Source organism: Rousettus aegyptiacus, unplaced genomic scaffold (genome assembly GCF_014176215.1).
Source record: "Rousettus aegyptiacus isolate mRouAeg1 unplaced genomic scaffold, mRouAeg1.p scaffold_m13_p_4, whole genome shotgun sequence".
Classification (NCBI taxonomy): domain Eukaryota; kingdom Metazoa; phylum Chordata; class Mammalia; order Chiroptera; family Pteropodidae; genus Rousettus; species Rousettus aegyptiacus.
Window position 1 is genome coordinate 53084785 of NW_023416307.1, and position 14495 is coordinate 53099279.

Below are 14495 nucleotides of genomic sequence, written 5' to 3' on the forward strand. Positions count from 1 at the left end.
GGGAAGGCCTGAGGAGGCTTCCAGGAGAGGAGGCCCTACCTCAGCTTTGGGTAGCGGGGAGGCAGACTCTCCAACCAACACACCAGTCAGGGTCTGACCATCATGCCAAAGTTACACGCTGAGCATGGAAGGGCGTCCAGGTGAGGGTGTGGTATGGGTTATGAGGGTCTTAATTGCATTGCAAAACAGGGATCACAAGGCTGCTATGAAGCAGCACCCATGGGGAGTACACGCTGAACGGCAAAGCACTCCGTAAACCCAAGGCATCAGAATGTTTCTTAGCAGCTGCACAGCACCTAATTCAGTGTTATGTTTGAAATAAGCGTTCGATTGACAATTCTATTTTCAGAGAGACCTGCAGTGAAACCTCTCTCAAACCTGACATCCTGGATGAGAAACACCTCTATCCATGAGACAGACAGTATAAGGAAAAAAGCTATTTGAAATGTGGTCATCACAGCCAAAGTCACACCAAAATCTCCCAGCTCCTGCATCCTAAATTCAGAGATCTCCACTCCCACCTAGACAAAACCCAGAAAGAGCTGTGTGGGCATCACATTAGGTCCTTTCCCGTCCTCCTTCTCTTCTCCACACCCTGGAGAGACCCCAGTCAGAGCCCTGTGACCAGGGTCCACCCTGAGGCCTGGAAAATGCCCCTCCCTCTGTGCACCCCTGCCCCTCAGGCAAACACCCGACTTACTTCTTCAGCCACTCCATGATGTCCTCGGCTGTGGACCCATAGTTATCATACTGGAACAGAAACCGTCCTTTCCTGTGAAACGTGGAGAGACAACGTGGGCTCAGCCAGGGATGTGAACGCCATGACGGAGGGGGTGAGCGTCGGCAGGGAGGCAGGGGACTTACTCGAAGTAGCAGATGGTGGGATAGCCACGCACATTGTACTCCTCCTTGATGTTTTCGAATTCTGACGGGTAGATGTTCATCCCGGCTAGTACCTAGGAGCAAGCGGAGAACAGACCTGTCCACCCTCTGCCCCGCGGACACTTCACCTCGTCCATGCACCTCCAGCTGTCCGTGAAAAATGATGGGGATGTGATTAATGGGATAAAGCCCTGCACACTGATGTGTGGCCCAGGGCGGCCAGAAAACAAGGCAAGCTAAACTAGCTGGGAATGATGACCGAGAGCTCACGGAGAGCCATCTGGGCCCAATTGCTGCCCTCCATACAGATGATCTCTTTTACCAGCCCTAAAGGAAGAACCATCTCAGAGCAAAAAAAAAAAAAAAATTAATTAAAAAAACAAAAAAAGTTCTGGGGATTGAGGAAATAATTTGGCCTTGCTATCAAGGTCAAATAGGTCCTAGAGTGGAACCAAAATCATCCAAGTACATATGATGCCTTTTCTTTGCCCATGTCAATTAAAGTTATCCTCTACTCCCAAATTATGGAATCACCACTCGGCCACTTCACAACATCCTGGGACACCTTCCTGGATACCTCATGGTCTGTCCTCAGTCTGTTCACCTAGGCTTCATGTGTGATGTTCTCAGACCCCACAGCCCTGTGTGGCCATCACCTACAGCCTGACTTAACCATCGTCTCTGAAGTCTGAACATATTCTATTGCAGGGGTCCACATATCCAACAACCCCAAGTTGGAAAGGAGTATTCTAGTAGTTGTGTTATTAAACACAGGGCTAAGTTCTAAGAACAGCCCAGAATAGGGTCCCTTACAATTCCTACCATGAAGCAGAAACCTTCCCTAGGGCAGGGTCAGGTGCCCAGAAAAAAGATATTGAATCTGTTGTCACAAGAGAACGTAAATAGAGTGGCCAGATACAGGAAGGCTGTTCTACAAAGCAGGGTAGCACAGAGGAGAGGGGAGAGGAAGTTCAAAAAAGCCAGTAGCAGTTATGGAAGCAGAGAGAAGAAACACGGGAAGCTAAATTTTGCTGGATAACGCATAAGAATGCATAGGAAGAGAAAAATGAAAATGGTAGTTCATTGGACAACGAACTTGATTCAGAAGACTCGCTTCCACTTAGGAGTCATGTGACCTTGGGCAAGTTACTCGTCCTCACTGAGGTTACTTGTTTGGAAGATGTGGATGATGAGACTATCACAGGGCTCTTAAGAGAAATAAGATGATCTACGTCAGAGATTTTAGCACAAAACTGGTGCTTGATAATTGTCAAGTTCTTATTCCCTACCAAATCCTCCCAGGGATGGGGAGCTACCTATGCCTTTGGCAGCTCCATCCCTAGAGGCATCTAAACGTGTCTTTCCAACTGTGTTAAGTACCTTGCACAATGCCTGGCACATAGCAGGCACACAATATGTGCTTGCTAAATCACTGGATTTTTTTCCCCTTAACCTATTTTGGGATGTCGCAAAGAATACGGGAAAAATAAGTCCAAAATAAAACTTACCCCAAGCCCTGGAACCCTCTAATAGCCATTCTGTTCATTTCCCCAGACTGATTCTGCAGCCTTTCCCAGTAATAACTGTCTACTTTAGAGTTCCTTTTTTATGTCTAATTGATTTCTCTAGTGTCAGTGCACATTCACCACAAGATTAATCTTCCACATCCTCCTTTCATTACATCACTTCCCTGCACAAAACCTTTCAAGTCCGTTGAATACAAGCTAAAGTCTAAGTCCACACTCAAAGACCATATGGTCTCTACCTCACTTTTGAATTCTTTCTTACAAAACCTTTAACTGTGCACCTGCTAGGGTCTAGATTTTTTTATTCTCCCCAAAATAGACAGCTTCAGATTTCTGCACAGGGAGGAAGTTGGACTGTGTGCCATCTAAGGCACGTTGTAGATGGACAATATACCACAGTGGCTAGGAGGTGGGCTCAGGGTCAGGATGCTGGTTGTTTAGTAGATGCACTTCCTTAAACAAGTCACAGGTACCTCTGGGCCTCAGTTTCCTCATCTGCAGCTACTTCCTGTGGTTGCTGTAAAGATTAAATGAGATAGTGCAAGTATCGACAATGCTCAAAATACATTGGATCTTTTCATTAATACTACTAGGAGGCTCTGCAATTCTGCTCTCATTTCCAGAACAGATGCTGTGTCTTCCAGTCCCTTTTCTGAGGATGCCCACTCCTCATACCTAGTGACCAACAGAGACTTGTCCATCCATTAAGGCAAATCAAATACCACCTTCCTGGGCAGCCTTTCCAAACCACCTTTGCTTGGGATGAACTCTCAATTTTCCAAGTTTCCGTAGTACTTTTGTACTACTTTGAGGACATTTACTAGTTAAAGAGATAAATATTTTTTGAACAGCTATGTACTAATACTTTTTGGAGCTTGTAAAGGTGCATGAGGCAAAAGTGATCTCAACCTACAGAGAAGTTACAGCCACAGAGCCTGACACTGGGCCCCATGTTCCTGGACTGATTTGGTTGGCATGACACGCTCTTCCTCTCGTGTTTAGGCCATGTTATGACAAGAACAATCACAGAAGTGCCACAAGGCAGGTGACATGTGAGCCAGTTCCCAAAGGAGGGTAAGCTTTCCACAGACATTCCAGGAAGAGAAAATGGAGGCAAGACTAAACAAGAGTCGGCCCAAGAAATGAGGAAAACGGCAGTTTAACTGGACTACAGAACACACATAAGGGAGGAGTAAGAAGAGGCTGGGTGAGTTCACTGAGGCCACGCTGGAAGACTTACATGCCTAAAACACCAGGCCTTTACTCAGGAGGTGTTGGAGGGCTCTTGAGCATTTCCCAGATGCATTTTTTGAAGTACAGAGGTTGGGCTGTAGGGGAAAGTTGTGGGTCAGGAAAATAAGTCAGTCTTTGGCAACCACTCTGGCTGCCACTCAGGCTGACCAGGGCCTGACCCAGGATGGTAGGAAGGGAGAGGACAGAGGTTGTCAGGGGTATAGATGTATAATGATGAGCCCTGGCACAGTGGCAGAGGAACCTGGGGTACACAAGAGAGTCGTGAAGAAAATCTGGCAGTCTGCCAGGTGAAAAAATACTGAATTTTATTTGAGACACCCTGCATTTGAGACACATGGAGAAAAATCCAGACCAAGATGCCAAGCAAGCAATCTGACATGTGGTACTAGAGCTTAGGGACTCAGGCTCCATGGAGCCACATTATGTGAAGCTACGGAGGTAGATAAAATCACTGAGGGACAGACCATAATGAGACGGGGATTGTTTAGTGCCAGGTCCTTGCTCCAATTAGCAGGAGTAGATGAGACAGACGCTGATGATTCACTAGACGTCAGTGACAGCGAAAAAGAGGCAGATTTGAGTTTGGAAAATGGCAAAGGCCATGCATCCCTGACCGGGCCTGGTTTGTCTTAATGACATCATCGGGTTGGATACCTCCCCAAGATATCTGTAGAAGAGGAAGATTTCTGACCCTTGCCACAGACACGACTGGCCAAAAAGGGCTCCAAGATGACACAGATGAAGAGGAGGCGGGAGGTGCTAATTCAGCTGGATGTCAGCAGTAGGGAGGGAGCGAGTTTCTGACTTCTGGGGACTATCAGCCCATCTCTGCCCTGTGTGTGAGTAGAGAAAGGAATCCACGCCTTTGGTTGCCCTGTTTCTGGGGGGCCATGGCTGCATCATGTGCCCAGTCTTCCACAGACCTCCCGCAGTGGGTGATGCCCACAGTGGCCAGGAACCACCCCACTTTAAGGAGCTGGGAAAGGGAAAGAACGTCAAAGGAAAGCAAAGGTGCTTTCCTAAGACACTCAGGGGAAAACAGAACAAACGAGCCCCAAGCAAGAGAAGAGAGAAGCAAGGAAATGGATGCGTTCACCCCATACAGATGCCTTGTGCTGAGCTCTGCCAAAGCGGGGCTTGACCAGGTACACGAACAACCCTACTGACTCTTCTGTAACGTTGTTTAGGGACTTGGGAGGGTCACAATCCCTCTTTCTTGACCTTGGCCCAGGCAGGAGAGGCGGGAACTATTTTTTTCCCCCTTTTTGGAAGCAGCTACCCTTAACAAATTCATCTTCAGGCCCCCCCCTGCCAAAGAGCCCAGTGTGAGCGCAGGGCCAAGGGGGAAGGCCTCTGTCCCACAAACATTGTCTCTGTCCTTACTAACTGATGCTCTGAATTCCTTTAAGAAGGGAAACATCACTTTCAATGTGAATACAGAGCTTAAAATAAAATGTACCCAGAAATAGTAAGCCACGCACTCATTCGTTCATTTTATCAGCATGAATTGGGTACCTACTATGAGTTTGGCCTTGTGCTCTGTGCTGAAAAAACAAACATGATTCAAACAGAGCCCCTGTGCTCAAGAAGCTCACATTTCAATGAGAAAAATCATGAACAAAGCGACCTAGAACAAAAGCAAAGGCGAGTGGACCTGGCCGTGCATGGTAGGAATGAACTCTGAGGGCTTGTGGGAGGGGCCTGGAGGAATACTGAGTTTGGCAGGTAGATGCAGCATTGGCTGAGAATCTTCCAGAAGTTAACCTGGCACCAAGACCTCGCGGGCTTTGAAGGGACTGGCCAGGCATTTCTGGTGATTTGACTGGGCCTAGAGATTTTCACCTTCCACTGCACCACAGGAAGGTAAGCCGAGCAGTTTTCCAAGTGCATGTGGGTTCAGGGAGGGAGAGCACTGTGGGTAATTAAGTCTTCTTCCCCAGGTGAAATAATCTTAAAATATGGTATCTATTGAGGCCCCAAAATGTGAAGTGAAACTTCCCCAGAGTGATGTATGCCTGCCTCATGGCCAAATATCTCCAGGCAAACTGCTAAAAATTCATGAGTGAGAAACAAGCAGGTCCTTGGTATTGCCCAGAATCAAGGTCAAAAGAGAAAGCACTGGTTCTTTGCAATCCAGTCTTGCAGCCACCCAGCAGGGTGCCGCCACTGAAACTTTTTATATTGACTTTAAACTAGTCACCAACTTAATTGGATCCATAAAAATCGTGATGCAGTTTTAGGACTTAGAACCCCCTTAATGCGACTTTGGCTGGCCCCACTGAGATGGCTTCTCCCAATGACCTTTCATGAAAGGTGTATGGATTTTTCCATGCTCCCTAGAAGAGAGAGCAGTTATTTTTCTGTTCCTACCAAAAACAAACAAAACAACAACAAAACCACAAAAAAAAAAAAAAAAAAAACCACAACCAAACAAAAAACCCCAAACCTCTGTGGCTCATGGTAAGTGCAAAAATGTACAGACATATGGCGCAGGAGAGTCAAGCCCAGCAGGGTAGGGGACACAGGGAGGACCAGGACTATCACTGACAGACCTCAGCCCTGGGTGAGCTCCTACTGCCCAGCCTCCTCTCCTCCCTCGATGACCATCCCGGTCGCTCCTACTGCTCTGCAGAGGCCTGTTTCCTCAGTGGCTCCTCTTCCCTGTCATGTCCCCTAAAGGTGAGCACCCCTGAGACTGCCTGTCTCCTGTCTGCCCTCCCCCGCACAGCCTGCACACTCCTTCAGAGACTGCCTGCACATTCCTCAGGGCTCCAGCTCCCCATCTGGACTGCCTCCTTCTGCTGTGGCTCCCACTGTTCTTCCTGTCTCACAGGAACTGAGGAACCCTGGCCAGCCTGAGCAGAGACTGCCTTGTGAACCTGCTTGTGATCTGGGCCATAACGGGTGTCACCAGGCCCCTTTCTGTGCCACGGGGTTCCCCAGCATCAGGAGGCGTGGCCTGCTTTGGAGCCCAGCTCCAGTAATTCTGCACCCTGGATGGCATGCCCCTTGGCCCTGGCCTCCCAGCAACACCCCAGTGCTTCTTGCTGTTTTCCTGGCTATTTCACCACTGGCCTTTGACGGGCGCCAAACTTTCTGGGTCTCGGCAACTCTAAAGAGTTCGCAGTGTTCCTTGAGAACAGGTCTCTGAACCATGTGCCTGGGTCAGCAGGGTCAACAGCAGTAGGGTAAGAACCTCTTGTGATTTCGAAACCTGCCCTCCCCCCACCTTTCCACCCATCCTCTGCCATCTCCCCAGGCAAGAGGGAGAAGTCCAGAAGCAGCTAGCCTTGCCTGGCCCACGGCGCCCCACTTACAAAGTGGCCTCGCAGCTGGGTTGCAGCCTTCTGGAAATGCGGCATTATCCTCTTGCACATGCTGCACCCTAGTCACAGGCAAGAGAAAAACCAAACTTGGTTACAGTGGGTGCTGGGCCCTGTGCTCCGCCCTCCTTCCCCTCGGGCTGACCTCTACCGACGGACGTTTATCCGGCCCCCAAACGCGTAGGATGGCCCCAGACTCGAAGAACACATAGCAACTGGAGGCAGAGGCCCTCGTCCCCAAAGAGCTTATGATCACAACAGCATTAAACAGGACACAGCCCAGCAATCTCTTCATAAATGTGGGACCAACTAAGCAAATGTGACACAGCTGAAGAAGGGCAAAGCACGGAATTATTTAAAGCTGACAATGAGTTCAACGGCCATACAGGAAACCAGAAGAGATGCCAGAAGAATATCCCCTTTGTGCACAGCTAAAAGCCTCCCCTCACGGCCCAGCCAGGGGAAGAAAAACGTACAACCACAAGTACAACGACTTTTGGGGTTTTCACGCCTCCTTTCCTTCATTAACGGGGATAACTACACAATGACTGGAGGCAAGCCTGACACGAAAGGTGCTGGCTTTGGCCCCGTGGGAAAGGTGCCAGGCCAGAATCAGAACACCAGGGTTCTCATCTTCCCTCCACTTACTGGATGGCCCTGGACAGGCCACCTCCTTTCTCTGAGCTGCTGCTCCTTCTGGCAAATGAAGGTGGTTGGACCCAATGGTCTGACATTGCAGGATTCCATGATGTCTCTGGCTCAACCCTCTCTGGGGTCCTGTGGTCCACCCCAGTCAAACTCCTCTCCTGGAGTGGTGAAGCCCCTCATGGCTTGGGGGGCTCAGAGTCAAGATAGCCAGGCCCCAAACATCCACTACTCTTTTGGAATGACCCTGATTTAGACCCACACCTTCCCTTCAACCAGAGCAGGCCACACAACGGCACGGATCCTGCAGGACATGAGCACCAGTTTCCTCGGACGCGAGGAATTCTGACATGCCAGGCCGTTACTCTTTCTGACAGCCGCTCTGCTGCAAAACAGGCTTTAGATGCAGCTGAAGGCTACAGGTACCAAAGACTCCTGGAACCCCCTGTCAGGCTGGATCTCATCTTAACACGGCACAGCAGGGACAGGGCCACGAGGCGGCTGGCTGACAAGCTCTAATCTATGTTTAGCTAACGCCTTGGCAGCCTGTGGGCAGAGAAATACAGATCAAAGAGGCGCTCGCGCCCATCGGGTCAGATACAGACACTGAGGAAACACGAGTAGGTCGAACACCCCTGGGACCACCTGAACCTCCCAGCACCAAGTCTCCTGGACAAGACCAGATGCAGGAAATTTTGACACGAAATTCCCGCCTGGCAGACAGACGGACACACACACCAACATAATAAGCCTGGGCTTCAATTCGTGCCGTTAGTTCAGGCTCAGACTCACGAGGACTCAGGAGAGCAGGAGCTGTTGTGAGGCCAGCCTGGAGCACAACCCCACAGCACCTGCCCCCGGGAGACAAGATGTGTCTCTTCCTAGCAGCTGCTACCACGACATGATCCCCCCGCGAGCGTTGTGAAGGAAGGCATATGACACTTTCCCAGGGACCTCGTTCCTACTGTGGGGATTCAGAAGCGGGAACAGGGGGAGTAACGCCAATGCCACCGGACGCCCGTGCTCCACCAGGTGGATGCCACGCAGTGGGGATGAGAGGCCGCCGGCAGAGGAAGGAGCCTGCTCTGGGGGGAATGAGACCTAGGTCAGCATCTCCCCTTCACCATTTGTTGCCTGTGCGACCCTGAGAGAGTGACGTAAGTGCTCTGAGCCTCGGCTTCCCTCCACCTGTGAGGTGGAGACAACACCTGCCCAGCAGGCTGAGGGGCAGAACCAACACCCGGGAGGACGGCCATCCAGACATCCAGCAGGGGAGGCTCAGTGAACACAGGCCTGAGAGTTTGCCTCTGGCCCATGGGGGAAACACCTCCCCTGTGAACAGAGGATGTCGCTCTACTCCACGGAAGGGAAAATAAGGGGCACACTTGCAGCCCTTCACCTACTGTACTTGGTGACTTGATGAGATGGGGGGCTTCTGACACCCAGTGGGCTACACTCACCAGGCAAGAGCCTAATTTATTACCTGTTCCCACAGATGTGACCTCTCTCCTCCAGCTCTGCCTGTCTGCAGCCTGCAGCTTATCCCCCAGGCCCAAGGCCAGAAGTACTGGGGAAAGAAGTTACTGAGGATAGGGTGGGGGAGGAGGTGATAGAACAGCTACAGGAAGCTCTAGGCCAAGCTAGTTTCCAAATGAACTTTACCAACACTACAGCTGGTACTGAGATCCCTATATGAATTTATCCTTCAACTGATTCAACTGGGAGGCAGGAGAAGAGATAAGACTAATTATCCCTCTCAAACCCCCAGGGTTATAGCAATCAGCCTACTATCTTCTCATTAATTCAGTCAACAAATATTTTCTGAATCAACAATAGGTCCTGGGGATCCAGATTCTTTGTCACAACTAAAGGTTTCCACTGTCTTTGGGTTTACTTGCCCCAAACATCATCAAAGGATCAGAGCCCCAGAAGAATTACCAGTTAGAAAATTGGTGTGTCTCAGAAATCAGCTGGATTATGAGGTCATGAAGGCTTAAGTGGACAAGTATAATAAAAGCACAACTTTGTTTCATCAAAAACAACGAAAGAAGCCTGGGGTTACCTGGAACCTAGGAGGCCATCCAATCGGACCATTCCACCACAAGTTTGAACTTCATGGCTCTGAGTTTTCTCCCTGCCTCCCCCACTGCTAATTGCCCCATGACACCTACAAGGAACCTAACTCACCTAGCTTTCTAATGTGCATCTCTGCCCCTGCAGTGACAAGTAGGAAGAGCACACTGTCTGATAGCCTGGAGAGTGGGTGGGAGAGACGACCCACATCCAGGGAAAAAGAGCTAGTGAACCACTCTTGGTAAGTGATTAACTAGTGCATTATACTGAAACCGACATGCTTATGCCATGATCCTGCCTTGTGACATGTACTGTATATTGACATATGCTGTTTTAATCTCATTTGACCAATGCGTTGAGTCCCGAAGGTTCTGAGATAAGCCAAAGGAGGCCCATTCTCAAGGGACAGGGAGGCAGGGCAGCTCCTGAAGCATTCATGGCCAGGCAGTTAATAAGATCCCTCCAAGGAGAAGCAAAAAGGGGTGAAACCAACCAGTGAGCACTAATAAATAAAATGACCTGGGGTTAAAGTGCAGACCACTCTGGGCAGAGACAGATCTCACAGGAAGTGGGACACCAGGGCCTCTTCCCACAAGCAGGCACACCCTTGGGGCCAGCGAGGTGTCTGGGGGGGGGGTCACCCAGTGGTCAGCATGGGCTGGGAGAGGCTGCTGTCATGGTGAACAAGCCACAGGCCCAAGTGAGACAAACCACCAGAACACCACGGAAGGGCATCCAGCCAGGGAGGTGTAGTCTCCAGGGTGCGGATGGGAGGGACCTTTGCTCAAAGAACTCAGGAAGGGGGACTGGAGGCAGGCCTTTGAAAGTAAACAGAACCCCAGTGCCACAGCCTACGATCCCATCTGAGCCATGGACACGCTGGGCACATCCACCTCCCGTCACACACAGCACCCCCCACCCCCTGCTTCCAGTCTTTTAGGGCCTATGTAGTTCACAGAATCACAGCTCTAAGGGCCTCGCAGAGGCTCTAATCCAGGGTTTTGCAATCCGTGCGTCGGGACCCATTACACTACACAGAGAATGTCTGAGGCTTTGTGGGACGTACTGTCACCTACTCAGCTCTGCTGGTGTAGCTTGGAAGCGGCCACAGACAACATGGAAATAGATGGATGTGGCTGTGTTCCAACAGAAGTTAATTTATAAGAAAAGGCAGCCAGCCTGTGGGCCATAGCGTGCTGACTCATTATTAGAGATTATGAAGTAGTAAGAAAAACTAACGACTTCTTTTAAGTAAAACAAAATAGAAAAATAAATATCCGTCTTTGTGCGCTACATCTGGTAGAGTAGGATAGTAGGCAGTAAAGGTAAGTATGGTTTTACGAAACTTTTGCTTCGGCTTATTTATGTATAATTTATGTGTACTTATAATACTGGATTGCAATATAAAATTTTTAATACTGGGAAATGCAGTCAAAAATTTGAAGGCTCTGATCCAACCTTTTCTCTTACGTAAATGGAAACTGAGGTGCGGAGAGGTGAAGGACTTGATCGAAGTCACCCAGCTCGTTGGTGGCATCCCTAGAATGAAAACCCAGGTCTCCGGGTGTCATCTCAATGATCTTTGCTGTTCCCATGGCCTCTTGCCTCACACAGAGACTGAACGCAAATACCAGGTTCCTTTCTCCCTGGCCCGAAGCCTGCTGCCCCGCACCAGCAAAGGTGCACAGGAGCCAGAGCTGGAGCAGCGGCTGCCCTGGAGACCGGCCAGGCTCTGGGTGGTGAGCAGCAGCAGCAGCACCCTGGAGAGCGCCTCGAGCTCCAGGCAGGGCTCCACCGGGCACACAGCTGGCAGGAAAGGGGCTTCAGACCCGCAGACAGTGGAGGGGAGGAGGAAGGCAGACGTACTGAGAGGAGACCTGTGTTGCTGCTGGGCAGACCTCAGGGTGAAGAGGACAGAAGGACGCCGACTCTAGTGAGGTAAAAACTGTCGTGGGAGCATCAGAGGAGGAAAGCCGGACGAAAAGGCCAAGATGAAGGAAAAGAGGCACAGATGGTGAGGCGAGGTGAGCGATATGACTCAGAGTTCTAAGTGAGAGACTCGGCGCTTGTTCCCAGTCTCTGCGCCTCACAGCCCCCAGCTGCCCCGCCAAGGGTCTGAACAACTAACTCTGGCCCAAAGGAGAATGATCACTCACATGGGGCATAAAACATCATCAGGAGCGGCTTCTCTTCCTTCTTCAGGAGCCGTCTGAAGTCCTGAGACACAAGCAGAGAACACCACAGGTCACAGACAACACAGTAACGAGGTGCCATCCCCCCAGGGAGGGGCGGAGCAAGCACTTTGAAACCCCACTGTCTGACTTGGAGCTTGAGGGATGCACTACAGACTCGTGGCATATCAGGAGCTGAAAGCAGCCCATGGATCTGTTCTAGACCACCCTCGTGTATTACGGATGGGGAAACTGAGGCCCTGCGGGGACGGATGGCTTTCCCAAGACCATACGGTGGGATGAAGGAATCAGGAACAGGCTACCAGCTTTACTTTCAGCTCCACCTGAACAATTAAAAGTCCGCAAGGAGCTGTTTGTGTTCCATGAGGCTGTCGACCAGGCTACCCCTCTCTACATGTGGTCTGTGGAGCGGCTGTGTTGCGGTGGGTGGTCGTCTTCACATAGACTCAATCTGGCCGGATGGGAAACTGCCCATCACAGGAACATGGGGTTACCCCACGCCCCTCCCCCGGCCAAACCCACCACCAGTCATGTCCCGGGAGCCCACTATGCACACAAGAGCATAGGACAAGGCATGCCACCCACCTCCTGAAGTTACAAGTGATACTGATCATTTGTATTTGTAAAACCCTTAGAACAGTGCCTGGCACATCATTCAGCAATATATAATTATTGGTTAAATAAATACAATAAATGTAAAAAGACAAAGGTCTCAGTGCTAATGGAGAGATTTCTGCATAAAGCAGGGTTGGAAACCTTTCTTCCAATGAGAGTCAGCGATGTTCAGGGAAAAGCAAATCTATCAAGGACTGCAGAGAAGCTCCATGACGGAGCATATTTTGATTAAAATAAGCTCCTCTAACCAGTTTCCATAGAAGAAAATTAGAGGTTTTTCTCTTCTGAATAATAAGGAAAATAAGAGGAAATTTCAAAATGCAGCTTTCTGGCAGCAACAAGACATTAGGCAAATAGATAATGGTACATCCCACACAATGGAATACTACTGCATCATTAAAAACGATGAAGAGGAAATATTTAATGTCACAACGTGATGTGCATGTTACATTACGTGAGGGGGGAAAAGCAAGTTATAAAACAGCATATAACATGTAATGACACTTTAGTTAATATTTATATATGCATTATGTTGAAAGCCTGAAAGGCTACAGAGAATGCCAGCAGTGGGTATCTCTCAAAGGAAAGCGATGGGCTGATTTCTTCTTTCCTTTATGCTTAAGCTGTATTTTCTAAATTTTCAGAGATGAATATGTATTACTTATAATTTTTCAGCTAGACAAAGAAGACTACAAATATTTCATGGGAATTAATAACATTTTATAATAAATTCTGAAAATTTTCACTCTTGCTTAAATAACTAGAGGGTTAATACACTCATTTTAAGACAATTAATAACCATGATCTTTGACCCTGACTAGGGGTGGAGGATGCGAACTTTGACAATGATCTTCTGGAATCCCTGGAGATAAAACCTGGTTAAAAAAAAAAAAATCATAGAAGAAAAGGTTTTCCTGAGCCTGTCGCAATTGGGTTTCATACCCTGAGTAGTAACGAATATTACATTACATTCAAAGATAATCGGTCACCCTCAAAAGGGTGGAGTTCTATGCTCACAAATATGAATCACCAATTCAAACTTGCATTTGGAACTTTTAGTGACTTTATGTAACTAAAGCAGCTGTACTTATACTTCTCATGAGTGAAAATAGCAGAAAATATAACAAGAGGTTTGCTTACAGGTATGAAAAAATATTTCTGCTTAATATTTGTAGTCACAGATAAGCAATCTTAGGAGTGAGAGGGTAAGAACATCTTGGGGGCGGGAGGCAGCAGGCTATCACTGTCCTGAGGCCAGAAACATATATCATCACAAAATCTACCGAGCAGCAACAATCCTTTTAAGCTGCTATAGGCACAGGTGCCACCACGTCCTGATACTTGCCCTTCTTCCCTCCTCTAAACGTTCTTGTAAAAAGGCTTCATCTTCTAGCTAATGAGACTGGCACTTCCTATCCCAGAGAAATGTTGATGCCCAGCCCCTGCATTTGAACCAACACAGACCCACTTGCTTAGCCCATGATGATTACACATGACATCTCCTCTGGAAAGTATAAATGCCATCATTTTCTTTTGGGGTAATAAGCATTCGAGTAACAATTTTCAATGAAAAGGGAGGGGAGGCAGAGGAAGATAAAAGGTACATTTTATGTTATCAAGACAAGAATGGACATTCTCTGTCCATCTACAAAAAAAAGTACTGCTTGCCTCACAGACTATGTGGAATGTAACAGAGAAGGTCCTGCCCATCCCTATGTGAAGGCACAGCCAAACAATAAGGCACACACATGTGCATGTTGTAAACACATGTACACATGGATGAAGATGCACATTCAGGTCAGGTGAGCAGGCTTCCAAGGGAAGAGGGTTGGGTTTGGAGAGAGGATAAGGCAGAACCATCCTCCAGCATTCCCCCAACCCACCATCCTGGCCAAATGCACAAACTGAAGCTTAAAATGGTAAATAATCTGTTGAAAGTTACACCATGACTCGGAATCATAGAGACTTGACCCAAGTCTCAGAAA

At 48.8% G+C, this 14495-nt stretch overlaps 1 protein-coding gene across 2 annotated transcripts in view; it reads right to left on the minus strand.

The window, feature by feature from the left end:
- PDIA5 (protein disulfide isomerase family A member 5) overlaps window positions 1–14495 on the minus strand; it is an 83014-nt gene that overhangs the window by 30557 nt on the left and 37962 nt on the right. For both annotated transcript variants that reach the window (XM_016159356.2, XM_016159358.2), the window contains exons 7-10: window positions 11860–11920; window positions 6980–7047; window positions 865–956; window positions 701–772 (exon numbers count right to left, since the gene is read on the minus strand). In XM_016159356.2, coding sequence (XP_016014842.1) covers window positions 701–772; window positions 865–956; window positions 6980–7047; window positions 11860–11920 — 293 coding nt within the window. The remainder of the gene's footprint in view (window positions 1–700; window positions 773–864; window positions 957–6979; window positions 7048–11859; window positions 11921–14495) is intronic.